Consider the following 16,482-nt stretch of genomic DNA (forward strand, 5'->3'; position numbering starts at 1 on the left):
CCCGCGGTGGCTGTGAGGTGACACGGAGGCCTCTGCCCAGGGAGAGGGCAGGGCTGTGGGGCCGGGGGAGAGTGAGTGGCCCCGGGAAGCAAGATTAGGTGGAGGTGTGGCAGTGGGCGGAGCCCTGTCCAGTCCCGGGTGGGCGTGGATGTCCAGGCTCCTCTGTGGCCAAGACGGATCTCCTTGCAAGGACACCGCCAGGACCAAGGGCCATCAGGCTCCTTGCGGAGCATGTGTGTCCAGGCAGATGAGGGGAGTGCAGAGACAGCCTCTCCCTGGGTCCGCTGCTTCCACGAGCCCGCAGCTCCAGGGACCTGCGTCCAGAGTGGCCAGTGCCACCGTCCTTCTGTGAGGGAAGAGGTTTGTCTGAAACGGGACCACAGGCAGAACCGGGTCCTGGACCTGAGACCAGCGGACCCGCTCTGAGTCCGAGGAGGACACCGTCCCGGGACGGTCCTGGGGAGCAGAGGACACCTGACCAGCTGCTAAGCACGAGCTGGGCCCTGGGAAGAGAATGGGGTTCCGCGGAGGAACCTCCGGGGCAGATCCGGCTGGATGGGCATCCTGCCAGAATGCCGCTCTGGAGTCCGGGCCTCCGACGCCATATGTCAGAGCTAGGCCACAGGACTAGCTGTCCTGTCCTGGACCCACAGGGCACACATCAAATCCCAAACCCGCACGGCGCACATCGCGTCCCGGACCCGCACGGCGCAGGTCCTCCTGCAGCCCGGCCTTCGTCCACAGCCCCAGGAGGCTCCGTGTCCTCAGACCCTCGCTCTCCTGAGTCCTGGCCGTCCATCGGAGCGCAGGCAGCGCTGACAAGAGGCCACACGTGCATCCTGGCCGGACCCGCGCCCACAGACGTAGGGTCCAGGGCCTCCAGGGAGCGTCCGGCCGCTGAGCAGCCGGTGTTGGCCAGCGCAGCATTTCCCTGCGAACCCTCAGCTCGGACTGGTGCTGCGCAGACCTGAAGAAGTCCTGCCGGGACGTGCTGCGGGGCCCGCGGGCTTGCAAGACAAGACTCCTGCGGGCCCTGGCCTCGGGCCACAGCCAGCTGACCGCCCCTGAGGCCGTCCACCCGCGGGTCCCCAGGGTGGCAGGTGGGCCAGGACAGTGCACACCGCTGACAACCACCGACGGTGCAGCGGCCAGCAGGGGGTCGGGTCTGTGTGGGTCACGCCCAATCCGCAGTGTGAGCACCTGCCTGATGGCCTCCTTCCCAGGGAATCCTTGTAAGCCCACTCCAGGGGTGTCCCAGGCCCATTTCCCCCCGGGGCTGAGCCCTGATCCCCACTCAGTCCCTCTGTGCGGGCTTCTCCCTAGGGGGGGGTCTCAGCCGGGGGTCCAGAGGCCTGGGGAACCAGAAGCTACACTGTTTCCTTGTGAGGGTAGCAGGCTGGGTCTCAGCTTCTCGGAGAGCTCCTGGTTTCCCAGGACGGGAGCTCAGCCTAGAGAGCACGTGAGAAGAGCCAGTGCCCAGTGTCCGGCCCTGCGACTGCCCAGCGCCCAGCCTGTGAACCAGTTCCCACCCTCTGCCTGGCCTGCCAATCAGAGCCCCGAGTGCCAGGACTCATGTGATTGGCTGAGAGTGTGCTTACGACTCATGTCCGTCCAATCACAGTCCTGGGAGCTGTGTGGGCGGCCCCAGAAAGAGCCCCTTTCCTGCGGGATCTGAACCTGGCCATGTGGCCTGGAGATGGGGCAGCCACCTGCGGGGGTGCTGTGGTTATGTAAAGTAATACCGGTGCTTTAATTATATAAACTAGTACAAGGACTGTCGTTACATAAACTACTCCAAGCGCTGTCGTTATATAAATACAGGACTGTCGTTCTGTAAATTAATACAGGGACTGTCGTTATGTAAAATAATGCAGGAATTGTCATTATATAAACTAGTTTAGGGACTGCCATATATAAACTAATACAGGGACTGTTGTCATATAAATTAATAGAGGGACTGTGATTATATAAACTAATGGAGGAACTGTCATTATATAAACACATGGGCTGCCTTTAATATAAACTAATATAGGGACTGTCATTATATAAACTAATACAGGATCTGTCATTATATAAACTAATATAGAAATTGTCATTATATAATTTAATACAGGGGCTGTGGTTGCATAAACCAGCGTGGGGCTGCGGTCGCATAAACCACGACAGGGGCTGTGGTTACATAAACTAGTACAGGGGTTGTCGTTAAACCAGTACAGCAGCATTTTCAGGGAGGAGTTGGGGTTATATTAACCAACAAAGAATATGGAACCTCAGGATGGACAGAGAAAACAGGAACTTGACATTAGGTTTTGAAGTTCCGATCCAACGTTCCCTGATTTTGTTCACTCTGCTCAGTTAGCAGAGTCGGTCAATCTCCTACTGAGGCTAGTTGGCATCGGGTTTTCTGTCTCTTGCACCTGGAGGGGCCTGGAATGAGAGATTCCCTAGTTATCCAGGTACCACCTCTGAGCCTCCCTGTTTTCCCTACAGCCCCCGGCCTGGGCCAGCTCACACTCCAGAGGAAAGCATGGTGGGGGGAGCAGTCCCAGGATCTGTGGTTTCAGGAGCATGGCCAGGCTGACCACATGTCCTCCCAGGGAGATGCCCAGCACTCAGCAGCTCTTGGAATCCGTCCTGAGCCGAGCTCAGCTTTGAGTTCTGCGTGGAGCTCAAACCATCTTGCTTAATGCACAAAGGAGAGAGCATGCCAGGCAGGTTCCCGCTGAAATGTGCTGGGGTAAATCCTGTGTCCTCCTCTGTAGTGGAAGGATCCTTCCTATGCAAAGAGCACAGGGGAGAGGGAATGGGGCCGACAACACGGCTGCCCCTGCGCAGAGGTGGGGGTGGGAGACTGGGTCACAGGCTGTCCAGGCATGGAGGATTTTCCACAGCAAGCACACTCGCTCTGCTACAGGAACTGCCTCGAAGATTGGGCGAGGCTCTGCAGACCTTGATCACACACACTCCAGACTCCAGGCTCAATCAGAGCAATCAATACTCCCTTCAGGACACTGTTGTACACTTCTCCCCGAGAATCAGGGCCACCTGCCAGGAACTCAGCGTTTCTCCCAGCTTTTACCCTGAAACCGAACTGATTGGTCTGCCCCTTTCCAGCTCCCAGCAGCGCTTCTCCAGCAGGACACAGGCACCAAGCCCCGCAGTGTGAGGAGGAACCCAGCCAGGCTGAGCCTGTGCTCAAAGCGGTGGGTTTGTCTGCTAGGCAGACAGGTGACTGGTGTCCAGGGCCTGAGGCTGGCTCGTGTCTAGACGTCTAGTCCGGTTAGTGAGGAGTGGGATCATGGAATGAGGGGCCACTGTGTCATGACACTCCCAAGGAGCCGCCCCTCTGAAGTCCTAGCATCGGGGGCAATTCTGTAGGAGGCGCACATGGTTTGCAATGGACACGGAAGCAGTCACTCGTGCCCTTTTCTTCTTTCATGTAAAATAGTCACTGAGGAACCAGAGCTCGGTGCCCTGCTAGGTCGTAGTCTCTGCAAAGGAGAGGCTGACTGCCGGCCCCACCTCTCCCTCGCTCTGGGACAGCAGAACGTGGCAAAGATGCTTTTCTCACCTAAGGACGGGGTAGAAGGTCATACACCCGGGCGGGGATTATCCATCAGAGTCTTGTCTCCTGTAGCATCAACGTGAGATTTTATTGTCCACCCAACCAGCCATTCCATAGATGTTCTTGCGCACGTACTGTATACCAGGTTCTGGGCCAGTACAGTCCTGGATCAGACTGTGGTCCAGTAGCGAGTCATGGAAATACACTGAGTAGTCGGAACTCCCGGTTTCAGGCAACAGAAACAATTCCAAATGCCAGAGGTCAAGGGGCCTTTGTCGGTCAAGGACCACGAAGAAGGGTTCTGAACTGGTTGTTCTCTGTGCCCCTCCTGTTCCGCTCTTCCTTCTTCCCTGCCCTGCTCTGTGCAGGGAGGCTGGTCCCAAGTCGGCCTGAAAGCAGCTCTTCAGCTCCTGCTTGGCTTCAACCAGTTGGGGGGCAGGAGACTGGAGGGCAGCAGGAGAGGGGGGCTGGGGAATTGCTGCTTCTGTCGGCTGGCCTGTGGCTCTGACGGAGGCTGCATTTCTCTAAGGTCCCAGATCCTGCCTGCAGCCGCTCTCTCCAGCCTACAGCTCTCCCCGGCTCCCAGAAAACCTGCTTCCTCCCTCGTCACTCAGACAAGCCCAGGATAAAGACTCCCCACTCTTGCGAGGCCCAGGGGTGCTTCCGTGTTCCTGCGGGTCCCCTTCGCTTGCCTGCACCTCTGAGGATGCCTCCAGACTCCTCAGTCACGCATGTTGGGTGCGCCATCTGGTCCCACCTGGATCCTACCTGAGTCGGGTGGGCCGGCAACTACAGAGGGCAGACAGGCATGAGCTTCGGGAGGAGCAGGTGCCAGACAAGGGGACACCAGCGTGTCCCCTCCACTCCCTGCTCTGACTGTATCCTCTGCCGAGCTGGACCAGCTTCCCCAGGAGGCAGCAGCTGGAGCACCGGGCACACCCTTGGCCTCAGTCTGTGCCCTCTGAAGGTGGGCTTCTTCTCCTTCCAGAACCTGCCTCATCTCTTTTGTTCCCAGTGCTGACCTAATGAATCCCCACAAAGTCAATGGCTTAGACACGAACGTTTTCTCTTGCAGCTCTGCAAGTGAGAAGTCTGACCTGGGGCTCCCCAGGCTAAAATCACTGTATCACCTGGCTGCCTTTTTGTCTGAGGCTCTAGGGCAGGGTCCACTTCCTCGTTCATTCGGGTTGTTGGCTGAATTCCTGTGATTGTAGGACTGCCTGTTTCCTTCGGGCTGCCGGCCAGGGCCCTTCCCCCTTGAGGGGCCGTGTGAGTGCCTTGGCTCAGCGTCCCCTGCTCCAACTTCGAGCTCCTCTCACACTGCACATCGGCCCTCGTCCTCCTGTCTGGTCTCTGGCCAGCTGGGAAAGGTCCTCCCAGTTTAAGGACCCACACAGATAATCCCGACCACCCTCCCCATCTCAAGATCTGTCCGGTCGTCCGATCACCAGAGTGCCATTTCCCCGTGAGCTGATACAGTCCTGCGCCCTGGGGCCGGGTGTGGACCTCCTCGGGGACGTCATTCTGCAGCCATCGCACCACGGACGTGGATCGAGGTCTCTCACTCCGGTTCCCTTCGGGATGTTGTGCGGTGATTTGCCGAACTGCTTGTCCCTCCCCGTCCTCTGACCTGGGTTCAAACCTTCTCAAGGTCAGGAGCAGCCTCAAATTTCCAAAGGTCCATTTGGTGGCTGGATGCAAAGCTGACTTCTTGGGACACCCTCAGGCAGGTGGTTATGGGGCACACTGGACAGGGCAGGGACGGGGTGCTGGTGGCAGCGTGCCCCATGAAGCGGTGTCCACGGCCCAGCACCGGCCATGGCTGCCACACGGGATGGCCCGGGGCTGCCTGAGCCACAAGAACATCCAGAAATCAGAACTTCCCTTGAGTCTTCCCCATTGCTTAGCACCAGTCCCTCGTCAGAACCGCGGAAGCGCTGCCCGGGCCACGTCCTGCCCATCTGCTGGTCCTCCGGTTTGGTCTCTGCCCCAGGAAACACGATCTTTGACAAAGCAGCCCAGCGCCCCCTGCCTCCTGCGTGGCCGCACCTGCTGGCCAGCCCTCCCCGCTCCTGCTGCTGCCCCCGCCGGTCCTCGGCCCCTGTGCCCACCCCGGAGCCCTGCAGTTCCCAGCAGGGGCGGGTCCCGCGTCTGCGGGGGAGCGGATGGTGCCCGGGGCGCACAGACCTATCCTGGGTTCGAAGCGTGCGCCCACGACCCCATGATGCGCTGACACAAAGGAACTGCTATGCAGTGGATTCATCAGGTGGAGACCAGCCACAGACATCTTGTCCCAGGAGGCACCTTCTACCAAGTCCTGTGAGGCTGACGTGAGGCGTCTCATGAGATTATCTCTGGGAGAGCGCTTGGACGCTTTACCAGATTGCGGGGTGCTCATCAGAAGGGACTCGAACGCCCCCCCGCTGACCGACAGTAAGCAGGGCAGTTCTCTGACCTCCAAGGCCGTCCTCACGAGGCCCTGGGGGCATCTGGAGTCCGGGCTATGGACGTTCCGGACACTCACAGCCCCCTGCGCGGGGGCTCTCGAGGATGCATGCGGACAGTGAGGACAAGCAAGGCCTCGCGGGCGTTGCCCCAATTCCGGGAGGTTTGGGAGGTTTCCGTCGTGGAAACGTGTCCGCTACCCGTGTGTTCAGGCCACGGCTGGAGGCTTCGTCCCTGACGGGCCCCGTCGCCTGCTGCATGTCCCACATCTCTCGGCGCACCCCCCCAGCCCCCGCCGCGACCTGGCCCTGCCCGCCCTGCCTCCGTCTCCTCCCTCGACACTTTTCTTTCCACCAACCCAGGACCCTCCCGATTACTTTTGCCCAGGATCTCGGTCGGCTCCAGGACCCCGGCTGCTGCTGGGCCCCGTGCAGAGGGAGGGCTGTGAGGGCTCCCCGGGGAAGTCACAGGCCCTGCGAAGGAGTGACGACATCTCTGCCCGGCAGTCCCAGGATGGCACATGGGGGGTGGGTGTGGTGCCTCAGCCCCCGCCCACAGCCACGCATCCGAAAGACAATGGAAGCCAATCTTAACCCAGCACCTCGGAAACCCCCCTGCGCGACTCTTCACACATCCGCTGGACCCTTCCAGGGCTGCTTACAGGCATCACCCGCCGACGCCCCACGTCCTGTGTCACAGGTGCAAGGCTGTGCCGGGGCGTGAAGCTGGCAGCAGGGGTGGGGAGCGGAGAGCTAATACCTCTCTGTCCCTTGAGCAGAAGAGTGACGGCGAGGCCTCCGGGACCCACCATCATTGCTGAGCCCGCCCTCCGCGTGAGCCAGGCCCACCCGCCTGTTGCAGATGAGAATCCCAGGCCCCAGCCCACCCCTAGGAATCAGCACCTGCCGTGGCCCCAGCCCCAGCCCCAGCGCACGCTGCCCTCTCAGGGGCTCGGGGCTGAGCCACCACCGGGGCCATCTGCACTCCGCACAGCATGCAGGGGCTGGACGTGCACCTGCCCGGGCTGCCCGGGCCAGGGTGAGAGGCAGCTGTGAGCCCCTGGAGACCACAGTCCACGGGAGCGCAGACCAGACACAAGGGACTTCTCTCTCCCAAAAGCCGAGCGTGGAGACGTGTGGTCCGGGTTGGCTTGGCAGTTCGCCGGCGTAAAGGAAGGACACTGCTCTCTCTCGTTTCTCGGAATTTCTCCATATCGGATTCCTCCTTATGTCCAGGAGGGCTGCGTGAGCTCCAGCACTCACCCCTACATTCCAGCTGCCGGGGACAGGCAGGCCGCCGTCCGTAGCTGACCCTACGCTCCCCACCCTCTCCGGCCACCCCAAGCTTGCGGAGAGGCTTCCCTCAAACCACGGCAGCCGCAGCCCGCGTCCTGGCCTGAGCCCTGGGAAGGCACAGGAATTCTCCCAGCAGAGCCAGGCAGGAGCGTTCGGGGTGCTCCGTGCTCCCCGCCCCCACAGGGAGAGAGCCCGCCCAGGGTCCATCGGAGGACCCACCAGGAGAGGAGACAGTCGACTCGCTGAGGAGCAATCTCTCAGAACCCGGGAGCTCTGTGAAACCGGGAGAACAGAGGGACCGAGCCGAGAGCGATGTGACAAACACAGCTTGTCAACCTGGTAGAAGCAGAGGAGGCCTCCGAATACCCAATTCTGTGAACAGGCTACCCAGCATGCAGGGTCAGGCCATGCTCTCATTGATCTGGACAGACTCCATCGGGCCCATTAATCTTCTTGATTAACTCTCCTGGAAGGACGCCGGTGGGGAGGAAGAGTCCCACGTGGGCCGGGGAGACAGGAGGGCAGCAGGTGGCGTCCCCCCAGGGCTGGCCCTCACAGCCCCCCACCCCTAGCCCCAAACAAGAGGCAGCAGGCACATGGGGCCCCTCAGGCCATCAGGGACACCAGGGCCTCCTGGTCTCTCTGGTCCAAAGGAAGGAGGAAACTTCCCTCCCAGCCGTGGCTCCAGGACTGGTCCAGAAGCAGCTCCATCTGCCATCAGGGACCCCGCCAACGTCCATCCTCCCACAGCTGCGATCACTGGGGGTTCGCTGTGGCCTGGCCAGCTCCCCTGGGCCACGCCAGGTTCCAGGGCTCCTGGGCAAGGGCCAGCGTCCCCTCAAATGGCACTGGCCGAGGGGCCTCCCCTGTCTTTGCATAAACCAAGCCCTGGAATGGAGAACAGGACCAAAAAGCCCCCTTTAGAGCAATCAGAATTGACCCCTGAGCTGGGGCTGGGGTCACCCTCCCCTGAGCACATGGGGTAGGGACATCCAGAAAACTCGAGGTTCTCTCAGGAAGGAAGATGGGGGGCAGGGTTGGTGGAGACCCAGGCTCCACGCTGCTGTGTGTGGAGAACTAAGTTAGTCACCACCTCTGCTCCTTCTTCCACAGAATAAAACTTCCAACCGGATGGTCAGGGACCCGGGACTCATCCACACGCTGACGTGGAGAAACCGACCATTTGTTTCAGATTCCATTCTGCCAGGGTGACAACTCAGCCTCAGATGATTCGGGGACTGTGCACCCCCCTGGCCACCTGCTTTCCACAGTGATGTCCAAGTTCAAGGGAGTTAATGTGACACCGAAGTCCCGAGGAGGGAGGACCAGATCCCCAGGTGCTGCCACCAGGAGCCTGCACGCTGGCTTCTCCTGGCTTCTCCTCCTCGGTCCCACGAGTCTCCAGAGAGCAACGAAGGGGTCACTTTCCCACAGCCGTGGTGCACCGTGGGGGCCACCAGGAGCCGTGGTTACGCCCACCACACCCTCATCACTGCCTACTCTGCAGGGCAGGCCCGAGGCCAGAGCTCTGTCCTATCCAGGGGAAGGCAGCCCTTCCAGGCCCCCTGGTCTTCCTGGGTCCCCCCAAAGGGGAAAATGCCTGCTCACTGGAGAAACATTGGGGAGGGTCTGCACCCCAGACACAGACCCGGTAAAAGATGAGGATCTGTCACGAGATTACAGCAGTTCCCTGCCCCGCGTGTCAGCACCGCGGCAAGCGGTCCCCGTGGCTCGCAGCTGACAGAGCTGCAAGCTGCAGCCTCTCTGGGGAGTGGCCCAGGGAGAGTCCGCCGTCAGGAGCAAAGATGATAACAAGGACCACGGGGAATCGGAAGCCCAGGGCACCAGCAGCCACGGCGAGCAGCGAACACAGCCCAGCTCCCGGCCAGATTAGCACAAACCCTCACCGGGCCCCCCGCTTACCTTGGTCCCTCATACCCACTTCAAACATGTCAGCGTTTGGCAACAACAACGTTGCGAGCCATCCCGAAAGTCAAGGAAGAAAAAAGCATCGGAACCAGACTCACACACTGTGCAGATGTTGAAATCATCAGGCAGGGAATTTAAAATAACTGTGATGAGTATGTTACGAGCTGTAACAGAAGAAGTAGACAACCCGCGAGAACAGATGGGTAATGAAAGCAGAGGGATGTGAACCCGAAGAAGGAAGCAACACAGAACACTGGAAATCAAACACCCTTTGAGGGAAACGGAGAACGCGTCTGATGGGTTCATCAGCAGGCCAAATAACAGCTGAGGAAAATTCCCCCTGCTTAAGAAATTACTTAAAAAAATTAGTTAAAATATATGTTGGAATCTGAAAGCCAATCAGTCTGAATTCTACCAAACATTTAAAGATGCAATTATAGCAATTCCAAAGGTGTAATTAAATGGAGAGCTACTCCATATTCACTTGTTGAAAGATTCAATACTGTGAGAAAATCAATTGTTCGGGACTGATCTATAGACTCATCACAATCCCACAGTCAGTATCCCAGCAAGCGACTTTGCAGATGCTGACAAACTGAGCCCAAAACACGGAAAGACAAAGTATCTGGAGTAGCCAACGCAACACTGAAGGAGAAAAGCCACACGTGGGGACTCACGGCTCCCGATTTCAAGACCACGAAGCTGCGACAGTCAAGATAGTGCGGCATCGGAAGGAGAGACAAATAGATCAACAGATGGAGGGGAGGTTCCAGAGCTAGAACCTCACAAACACCGGGGTCAACTGCCCGTGGACAAAGGGACGGACAACCCAGTGAAGGGGCAGCCCCCGAAAGGACAGGCGGCGCCGCTGGCTGCCGCAAGGGTCTCCACCTAAACCTCCCACAGTATACAGAACTCAGCTGTAGGAGGACCGGATATTTAAGTTTGAGGGAGACAGTCCTCCGCGGGTGGCAGCTCTCGTGGAGTCGGAGAGCCGCCGAGGAAGCGGTGGCTCACGCCTGGCTCATGGCTGGAGCAGACTCTGCACTTGGCTGCCGGGAAGGCGAGGGAACAGCCTCACAGCACCCGCGTCCCTCCCCACAGCACCAGGAGACCTCTGGCCTGTGGTTCCTCCCGGGAGTAAAGTGAGAGCGACGCCCCGGCTGCGTGGATGCTGCCAGACACCCACTCCTCCTCCCGACTGAGCACCAAGGTCGGGCCTTGGGGGGGACAGGCAGCAGCTGGGGGGACGCTGCCCGGCTCTCAGAGAGCATCCGAAGGACACAGATGCTGCTAAGCACGCTGCAGACTCCATCGGGAAGCTGGGCCACGATCCCCAAACTGGCCCACCAGAGCCCCCTCACTCTGCCGCCCGTGGCCAGGTCCCCGCGTGCACCCCCCAGAGCAGCACGAACAGGCCGTGGAAAGGTGACTGGTGAGCACGTGCACAAAGCAGGGGCCTGTGTGGGCCACAGACAAACGCCCCATGTCTGGGCCGGTGCTCTGCAGGGTCGAGAGAGGGCGTATAAATACATAAGAAAATGCACACCCGTCCTTCTCAAACTCTCAACCCTCCCAAGCCCGCGTGTTCCTGATAGCAAAGCCAGACAAGGGCAGCAGAGTAAAGAAAACTGCAGGCCGCTACCCCCGGCGAACGCAGAGGCAGAAACTCTCAACGCAACGCTGGCCAACTGACTCATGGAAACAGTCATCCATCCCGATCGCTGTGACTCCTGCCCCGATGGTTCAACACACGCAGACCACGTGCCATGCGCATCAGCAGAATGAAAGAGGAATCAAACGAGCATCTGGACAGACGCAGAAGCAGCATTTCATAAAAGTCACTATCAGCACGATTAAAAAGAACCCTCGACCTAATAAAGTGCTCATGTGACCAGCCCACAGGAAACACACGCAACAGTGAACGGGCGACAACTTTGTCTCAAACGTCAGGAGCGAGGCAGGGAGCCCGCCCCACTCCCATCCAGCACGGAGCTGGGGGCCCTGGCGGGGGGGTCAGGCAGGAAGGGAATAAAAGGCACCCAAACCCTACAGAAAGGCCACAGCACCTGAAATCCACATCGGCAGATGAGCAAGGAGAGAAAGTGTGGTGCGTGGACACACAGCAAGTACTGACCGTCTGGGACAACACGAGGGACCGGGTGGGCGCTGTGCGGAGATGGACATACACTGCGTCACCTCACTCACGTGGAGAATGGAAACAGGCCCAACCCGCGGGAGCAGAGTAGACCAGTGGCTGCAGGGATGGGCGGGGGCAAGGCAAGGGTGAAGGGGGTCAAGAGGTACAAACATTCAGTTCTAAAACAAGGAGGTCCCGGCTGGAATGGACTGCATGGCGGCCGCTTGTCGAATCCATGTCCCATCGTCTGCAACCATGTCTGGGGATGGACGTGCTCAGCGCGGGGACCATTCCACCACGTACACGACCATCAGATCATCATGTTGCCCGCCTAAACCAGGATAATGCTATGCGTTGATTCCCTCCCAATAAAAATAAATGAACTAAATCTTTATCTAAAAGTAGGGTTTGGGGGCGCCTGGGTGGCTCAGTCGCTGAGCGTCTGCCTTCGGCTCAGGTCGTGATCCCGGGGTCATGGGATCGAGCCCCGCATCGGGCTCCCTGCTCGGCGGGAAGTCTGCTTCTCCCTCTCCCACTCCCCCTGCTTGTGTTCCCTCTCGCGCTGTCTCTGTCAAATAAATAAAATCTTTAAAAAAATAATAAAAGCAGGAATTGGGCCCATGATGTGAACAGAGCATGCCTACCTCCCCCGGCCCCAGCCCACACGGCCAAATTCCCTAAACGTGTAAAGGCCTATTTGCCCCCAGGAAGATAAGGATGCGCATGTGTGGATGGCAAGGTGTGCAGGAGCCACAAAGCTGGGGGGGGGGCTCCAGTGGCAGGAGGCAGGGACTGGGGGGCATCAGGGCCCCTCCAGGTGGCCACGTGACCCACCGTGGAGCCACCCACCCAAGCACCCCACGTGTCTGCACCTGCCCCTCCTCCACGTGGCAGGAGGAGTGCGCAGGAACCGCACTGCAGACGGACGGACGGAATGCCCGGAGCAGTGCTGAGGCACTCTCACGGGCTGCAAGCACGGGCTGTGCGGTCAGTCTGAGAGCAGGAGGCCTCTGACCCACGGCCATCCTGCTGCAGCTCGGGGACGTGTCCACACACACTCCACACCAACCACAGGAGTACGGAATCGAGAGGCACTCCGGGACGCAGGTGAGAGCTCTCACCGGAAGGACACGTTTTATCCCCCTGGACATTCAGAATTGCCAGCCCCCTTCTGATAGAAAGAAAAGGAGGCAAAGGCACAGGAGACCCGTTCAGTCTCGCGGGGACCAGAGATGCAGATGAGAGCTGGTTCACACATACTGAGCTGACACCAGGAATACTGACAGCAAACACTCCTTGCTGGTAAAATATCCGTCATTTCTCAGGGGCAGTGAGCAGTGACCCCACAACTGTTGGAAAACAACTGAGCAAAATGTTTCAAGAGCCGTGGGATTACTTCCTTTTCGATGCAGAAACCCAATTTAAAACTTTAACCTGGAAAATAACATGGGGTGAAAAGCTGTAAGCAGACGACATCAAAGACATCAGTGTCTGTCGATCCACCTACCTCGTACATGTGGATAGAAAATACATCGAAACAGTAACGTAATATGCAGACCAAGAAAACGCACATGTGCTGCAGGTAACACACAAGCATGGAAATCACCTCCTTGTAAAATAATTCAAGGGTTTGGTAAAATACCGCACACAACTGGATGTTTTATGCATATCCGCTACGAGTAGAATTACGAACAACACGTAGCAACTCGGAAAGTGGCTGAGAAGAGCAGAAGTCTGCACGCAGGCGGCCGCAGGGGGCACATGATGAGGACAAGGCAGGCACGTCTGCCTGTTTGCAGGGACGCAAGTGCCGTGTGGGAGAGCCGTGCGCAGGGCTGAGCGGCTAGTGCCGACGGAGGTTCGCACACACCACACACCTACGCAGGGGGACACAGGCCTGAGCAGACCCTCTCCCCATCCTCCCTCCCCAGGCCCAGGGGCTGGTTCTCGCCCCCTGCCGCCCTGCCCGGGGGACGGAGGCTCCTGAGAGCCGAGGTGTCGTCCACCACGGTGTCCCCAGAGCTAGGATGTGCTGGGTACACAGTAGGTGCTAAATAAATGTCTGAATTCCAGGGCGGGATGTCACCCATGTGTGTTTCTCCACAGATTTTTGTCTTGAGACTCCATCTGGCTCACCTCCCACAAGCAAAGAACTTTAGGACCACACTTCATCTTAAGGACATTGAGAGTTTATTTCATCAAAAATCACGTTTTCACTACTTAGTGGCATTCATCATTTTTCCTGTGCTGTGAACTACTCTAAACACACGATTCTTTCCAATTTATCATCTTTGGCCAAATTATGTGTGGATAACAAAGCACTGCAGAAGCCAAAATCTAGAGCCTATAAATAAAGTGCACTGCTCTCCTTCATTAGAAATAAAAAGTTTGTTCATTACTTCCCTTGATATATTAGCTACGTAGAATGAATATGCTGAGCGTCAAACACAGAAATCCCCCTAAAGGAAAGACAGTTCCTTACTCGATTTGCTTCACCAGAGACGAGAGAGACAAAACTCCAAGCGTAGATCTCAGGAATACAGTGTTCTCACTTCTAGGTGCTTGCGGGCATGACGACGATCCAACGCCCAGTTACAAGCAGATCTGGTTTCTGGAGTCACGAGGAAGCCTGGGCAGGGGCTGGGCACACTCGGGCTTTTCACTACGCACACAGGGTCTCAGCAGCGCTCCAGCCCCCCGCCCAGCCCCGGGGGCCACACAGAGGTAACTGCCACCGTCATCCGCGCTGGGTCGGCTGCCGGCCCCGGGGCCTCGTGGGGATGCGAGAACAAAGATGCACCGCGATCCACACGTGGCTCTCGGTCAGACCCCTCCCCGTGCAGGACATGCCTGTGGGTGACGGAGTGATCGGGGTGGCACCTGAGCAGGAGGGGGAAGGCACGCAGAACTATGGAGGAAAGGCCCCCTGAGAACCGGCGGGCGTGTGGGGCGAGCAGGGCTTGGTGCCACCACGGTCACAGCTTACAGAAGATTCTCTAGTATCGGCTACAGGTCTGAACATCTGACCCACGCGGCTCACACACACCGTCACTGCGGACGCCCCGGTTTGAGCTTTCCCAGCCTGTGTCCCCATATTCAATGGCACTGGGGGTGCTTCTAAGGTCACAGGCCCTGGCGTCCCAAGGACCCTGCCCACACACACAGTGGGAACAGCCACTCCATTTCCTAGGGGACCCAGCCCCAGCTCACAAACCAACAGCAACCGGAAGACGCAGCCACCGTCAGGCCCGTGGCGTGAGCGGCCGTGCAGGGGGCAGGCGGCCTCTGCGGCCACACGGAATGCGCTCGCTCCCCACCACGGGCACGTGCCCGTGAGCAACACAGAAGGCGTCGCAGGGGACCGACAGGAAGCTCCGGGGAGGTGAGGCCATGGAAAGCCCTGAGGGGCCGCCGGGACGAGGGCGGGCTCAGGTGTTCGCAGTGGGGCCCGGGACGGGGCGGACCGTGAGTGTGGAGAGAGCACGTGGGGGGGCTGGGAGCTCTGTCCCCGCAGCGGGCCCGCCCCGCTCCTCCCCGAGAAGAGGCCTGAGCGGCCAGCGCCCACAGCCTAAAGCCCCCGCACAGGAAGGCGAGCGTGGCCCGCGGGGCGCCGGCCTGCACAGGGCCCCTCTTCTCAGAGCCTGTGACGGCTGATTCAGCAGGTTGAGGACATTCTTCACCTCCTCACACACCCGTCTGCCTCCGCCTGAGCCTCGGGGGGGCCTCGGGGCCTTCACCTCCCCCGCAGGACCTGGCCCCTCTGATCCCAAGTCCCCATCACGGCGCCCAGGCTAACTTGCCCTCCTCATACGGCAGCCCCAGGGTCTTGTGTGCCCTCGGCGGGTGCCCCGGGGGACAGTCACTTGGCCACGGGAGGACCAGAGCCAGGAGGGCCGCCCACGACTGTGCATCAGGCTTTGGCCCAGCAGTGGGCTCTGTCACATGGAAGGGTCAGAGGTGAGGAAGCCTGTCATGGGGGCCAGGATCCCCACATCCAGACGGCAACAAGGAGAGGGTCCCACGGTGAAGGCAGAGTGGTTCTTGTGTTTAGTTTGCGGGGTGTGTTCTGAGCAGCAAGATGGCCAGTCAGCGGCCTCCCTGCTCACACGGTGGACAGGTCCACGCGGTGGGCGGAATGGCTGCTCTTGTCCCAGGGGCTGAGCTTGGTGGACACGGTGCCTGGCCGGGTCCCGTTCATCTGCAAATCACAGAGGAGTGAGCTGTGAAGACTCGGTCCCAAGATGGGAAACCAGACCCCGGGGAGTGCAGAGGCGCTGGGCCAGAAAGCTGTGTGAGGCTCCCCTCCAACCCAGCAGGGGCCCACCGCTCCCCGAGGAAGGGAGCCCCCCACTCCAAGGGCCCACCGCCCCCCGCCGTCTGCACTGGCGCCCTCCCTCGTCACTTCCGCGAGCTGGTGTGCGCACGCGTTCACCTGAGCTCCCCTCCGTGCATCCGAGCACTCACCCCACGCGCACGCACCGAGCACGGCCTGCCCCTGCCGCAGGCTCTGGGGTCACAGGAGTGAACAGTGCCAACCAGATCCCGGTTCCCACGGTGTACCCGCCCGTGGGAGGCGCAAGATAGCCACACGCGCACCAGTAAACAGATCATGCAGATGGTGGCCGTGGCACCACACTGCCCGGGAAGTTCTTCCTGAGGGAGGACCCCTGAGCCAGGCCCTGGGCTCATGCAAGAGGCAGTGGCGCCATGAGAACACGCGTCATCTGGCCCAAGCCCCTGGGGGTCCTGCTTGCATCTGCACTTCCCACAGGAGGGTGAGCCAAGCCCGGGGTGGAGATGACAGGCTTGTCGAGATCCCTGAGCACCAAGACCCCTGTTCTCGGGTGTCTGCAGAGGGAAGAGACCCCTGCAGGGGAGGAGCTCCCTGAAGGCCGGGCTGTGCCTGGTGACGTTCATGCCTCCAGCAGCACGCCCAGGGTCTGTCTCCGGTCAACTGATCCTTCCATCCTCCTAAGTCAACACGGAAGTCCTGCCCCTGGAAAGTGGGCAGGAGGTCATGGGAAACCACAGGACAGAGGACCCTGCTGTGGGCATAACGTCGCCGCAGAGCACAGGCCGTCTGCCAGCCACGTCAACTGTGAGAGGGC

At 59.5% G+C, this 16,482-nt stretch overlaps 1 protein-coding gene across 5 annotated transcripts in view; it reads right to left on the bottom strand.

Moving 5' to 3' along the window:
* Positions 1-13,547: 13,547 nt before the first annotated feature.
* Positions 13,548-16,482, bottom strand: part of ADGRD1 (adhesion G protein-coupled receptor D1) — a 139,625-nt gene continuing 136,690 nt past the window's right edge. For all 5 annotated transcript variants that reach the window (XM_035724046.1, XM_035724047.1, XM_035724048.1 and 2 more), the window contains one exon: positions 13,548-15,572. In XM_035724046.1, coding sequence (XP_035579939.1) covers positions 15,477-15,572 — 96 coding nt within the window. In that variant the 3' untranslated portion in view covers positions 13,548-15,476. The remainder of the gene's footprint in view (positions 15,573-16,482) is intronic.

Source organism: Zalophus californianus, chromosome 14, assembly GCF_009762305.2.
Source record: "Zalophus californianus isolate mZalCal1 chromosome 14, mZalCal1.pri.v2, whole genome shotgun sequence".
Classification (NCBI taxonomy): Eukaryota; Metazoa; Chordata; class Mammalia; order Carnivora; family Otariidae; genus Zalophus; species Zalophus californianus.